The sequence below is a fragment of the Microcaecilia unicolor genome, chromosome 4 (assembly GCF_901765095.1).
Source record: "Microcaecilia unicolor chromosome 4, aMicUni1.1, whole genome shotgun sequence".
Classification (NCBI taxonomy): Eukaryota; Metazoa; Chordata; class Amphibia; order Gymnophiona; family Siphonopidae; genus Microcaecilia; species Microcaecilia unicolor.
The window spans coordinates 258,690,050-258,693,095 of NC_044034.1; the positions used below are offsets into that span (position 1 = coordinate 258,690,050).

Here is a 3,046-nt window from a genome sequence, read left to right on the forward strand (position 1 = left end):
GACGGATGAAAGGGAACTTTGCTCGCACTGGGAAACTGAGGCTGCGGCCAGGACTCTGAGAAATGCATCCTCGCCGCCGGAAGTTTTCTGGAGGACCCCGAGCAAACTTGTGACTAGAGACATTAAAAAAAAAAAAAAAAAAAAAAAAGTCGATCACGATCAAGCCTTAAAAAAAAGAGGGGGACTTGTGGGGTGGGGTGGGGGGGACGCTGAGGAGAGGAAGACTGGGGAGTGCAATGTTCTGCTGAGAGGAGGAGGCGGAGGAGGAGGAGGTGGTGGAGGAAGGGCTCACTTTCTGCCACCGGTAACAGGTGAACCGGACTGCACAGGGGGAGGGGTGGGGGGGACAAGAAGTGTCAACCGTGGATCAGGGGTGCGTGGGGGGGCACCCCAACACTAAACCACGGAAAGCAAGCAGCTGGTCACCTGCAGAGCCATTGAAGGACGAATCCTTCCCGATTGCTGGGGGAAGGATCCCCCCAACCCGTGGAGAGCCGCGGGCAGGGGGTCAGCCATGGCCACGGCGGCGTCCAACCCTTACCTGGGCAGCAACAGCCTCCTATCCACCGGTTCCATCGTGCACTCGGACTCAGGGGTCGGAGGAGGCATGCAGCCGGGCAGCGTAGCCGTCACCTCCGTGTCAGGTGGCTACCGGGGCGACCCCACGGTCAAAATGGTCCAGAGCGATTTCATGCAGGGAGCCATGGCGGCCAGCAACGGCGGCCACATGCTGAGCCATGCCCACCAGTGGGTAACCGCCCTGCCGCACGCCGCCGCCGCCGCTGCTGCCGCCGCCGCCGCCGCCGCAGAGGCGGGCTCGCCCTGGTCCAGTAGCCCGGTGGCCATGAGTGGCAGCCCCCAGCAACAGCAGCAGACGGACGTAAAGGGCAACGCAGGGCGAGACGATCTGCACTCGGGCACCACGCTACACCACAGGCCGCCGCACCTGGGGCCTCACCAGGGCCACCCGGGGGCTTGGGGAGCCGGATCGGCCGCCCACCTCGCTTCCATGGCCGGGGGCCAGCAGCAGCAACAACAACAGCAGCAGCAGCAGCAGCAGGCTCTGATCTACTCGTCGCCGGGGGGCTTCACGGTGAACGGGATGCTGAGCCCTCCGCCCGGCGCTCAGAGCCTGGTGCACCCGGGGCTGGTGCGGGGAGACACCCCTGAGCTGGGCGAGCACCCGGGGCATCACCATCACCACCACCACCCGCACCCGCACCTCCAGCAGCCGCAGCAGCAGCAGCACCACGGCGGCGTCAACAGCCACGACCCGCACTCGGACGAGGACACGCCGACCTCCGACGACCTGGAGCAGTTCGCCAAGCAGTTCAAGCAGCGGCGGATCAAGCTGGGCTTCACCCAGGCGGACGTGGGCTTGGCCCTGGGCACCCTGTACGGCAACGTCTTCTCCCAGACCACCATCTGCAGGTTCGAGGCGCTGCAGCTCAGCTTCAAAAACATGTGCAAGCTCAAGCCCCTGCTGAACAAGTGGCTGGAGGAGGCCGATTCCTCCACGGGCAGCCCCACCAGCATCGACAAGATCGCGGCTCAGGGCAGGAAGAGGAAGAAGCGCACCTCGATCGAGGTGAGCGTCAAGGGGGCCCTGGAGAGCCATTTCCTCAAGTGCCCCAAGCCCTCGGCCCAGGAGATCACCAACCTGGCCGACAGCCTGCAGCTGGAGAAGGAGGTGGTCCGCGTCTGGTTCTGCAATCGCAGGCAGAAGGAGAAGCGGATGACCCCCCCGGGAATTCAGCAGCAGACTCCCGACGATGTCTACTCGCAGGTGGGCAACGTGAGCGCGGACACGCCGCCCCCGCACCACGGACTGCAAACGAGTGTGCAGTGAAAAGAAAAAAAACAAAATAAGTGACAGCACGGACCTGGCCTGGGACCAGAGGGCAGATCGCTAAAGAGAAGGGCTCCTTCAGCCGGCCCTTAGACTGACTGTTTTATATATAAATAGAGAGAGAGAGAGAAAGACTGGAAGGGGCGATCGGATCGATTGCATTTGTGTTGTGACGGTATAAAGGCTGGAGACGCATAATGCACCAGAACTGTAGAGGTCTATTGGCTTGCCCTTTTTCTATTTTGATTATTTTGCAAGGGATTTTGTTTCCATACTGCCCAAATTATAGCCCCCTTTGTTGCAGCAAGACCAGCCCTCTCTTGATTTCGCCTTCTCCCCTAAAAAAGAAAAAAAGTGCCCCTGCTTCCACCTCACAGCTCCCCCCACGTACAAAAAATCGGACTGTCTTAGAAGATCTGCGGAAACTTTTATTTTCCAGTGGAGTAATTTAAAAAAAAAAGGGAATCGTAAAGATTGAGTGATCTGGTTGGTCCAAAGAGTGCTGGAGCCTGCTGCCCTCCTGAGCCCTGTTTTCCAGTTCAGTCGCAGCATTTTGGTGCAAGCAAACACGCACAGAGGAGAAGGTTTCACTTTGCTCCCCCCCCAACCCCCACCCCCCGCACACACAGGAAATCTACACAGAGCACCAAAACGATCAAACAAAAAAAAGGAAGATGGGGAAAAGAAGGAAAATGGAAATACATTTTTCGCCCAAGGAAAGTTCATCCTGTGCAAAATAAATAAATGAAATTAGTGAAAGAACCAGGACAGTTGGGAGGGGGGAAGTGAAGAAAAAAAGGAGAGACTGTCGGTCCTGAAAAGTTTGAGATCAATAGGAAGACTTTGCATGAATTAAGCCAGGGAAAGAGAAAGGGAATCATTTAAACCTGTCAAGGTCCTGGTCTTGACGACTGCCCATCATCATGGAAGATCTTCAGGGTCCACCCCGTTATTTTTTTTCCCTATTGTTTATTTTTTATTGACACAGATAAAAGGATTTAGAAAGATTGTGAACATCTGCAGCCTGCACTTATCTGAACTTCTCTCCTAATTCCGTTGCCAACTTTGATTGAATGGGTGCTGTGGATGAGATTATATAATACTGCCATTTCCAAAGCAGTGCTTTTTGGTAGGTTTTAATAAACAGACTTTTCAAAAGACGGCAATATAGAATTGTTAGATCCATTGTTGATCTAA

The 3,046-nt window shown here is 56.0% G+C and overlaps 1 protein-coding gene across 1 annotated transcript; it reads left to right on the top strand.

The window, feature by feature from the left end:
* Positions 1 to 367: 367 nt before the first annotated feature.
* Positions 368 to 2,443, top strand: POU3F3 (POU class 3 homeobox 3). Its single transcript, XM_030201452.1, has one exon. It carries the CDS (start codon positions 515 to 517, stop codon positions 1,847 to 1,849), a length of 1,335 nt encoding a protein of 444 aa, XP_030057312.1. The 5' UTR covers positions 368 to 514; the 3' UTR covers positions 1,850 to 2,443.
* The last annotated feature ends 603 nt before the right edge of the window (positions 2,444 to 3,046 follow it).

Coding starts and splice junctions, on each gene's coding strand:
- POU3F3 (XM_030201452.1), top strand. CDS start 515: ATGGCCACGGCGGCGTCCAACCCTTACCTGGGCAGCAACAGCCTCCTA.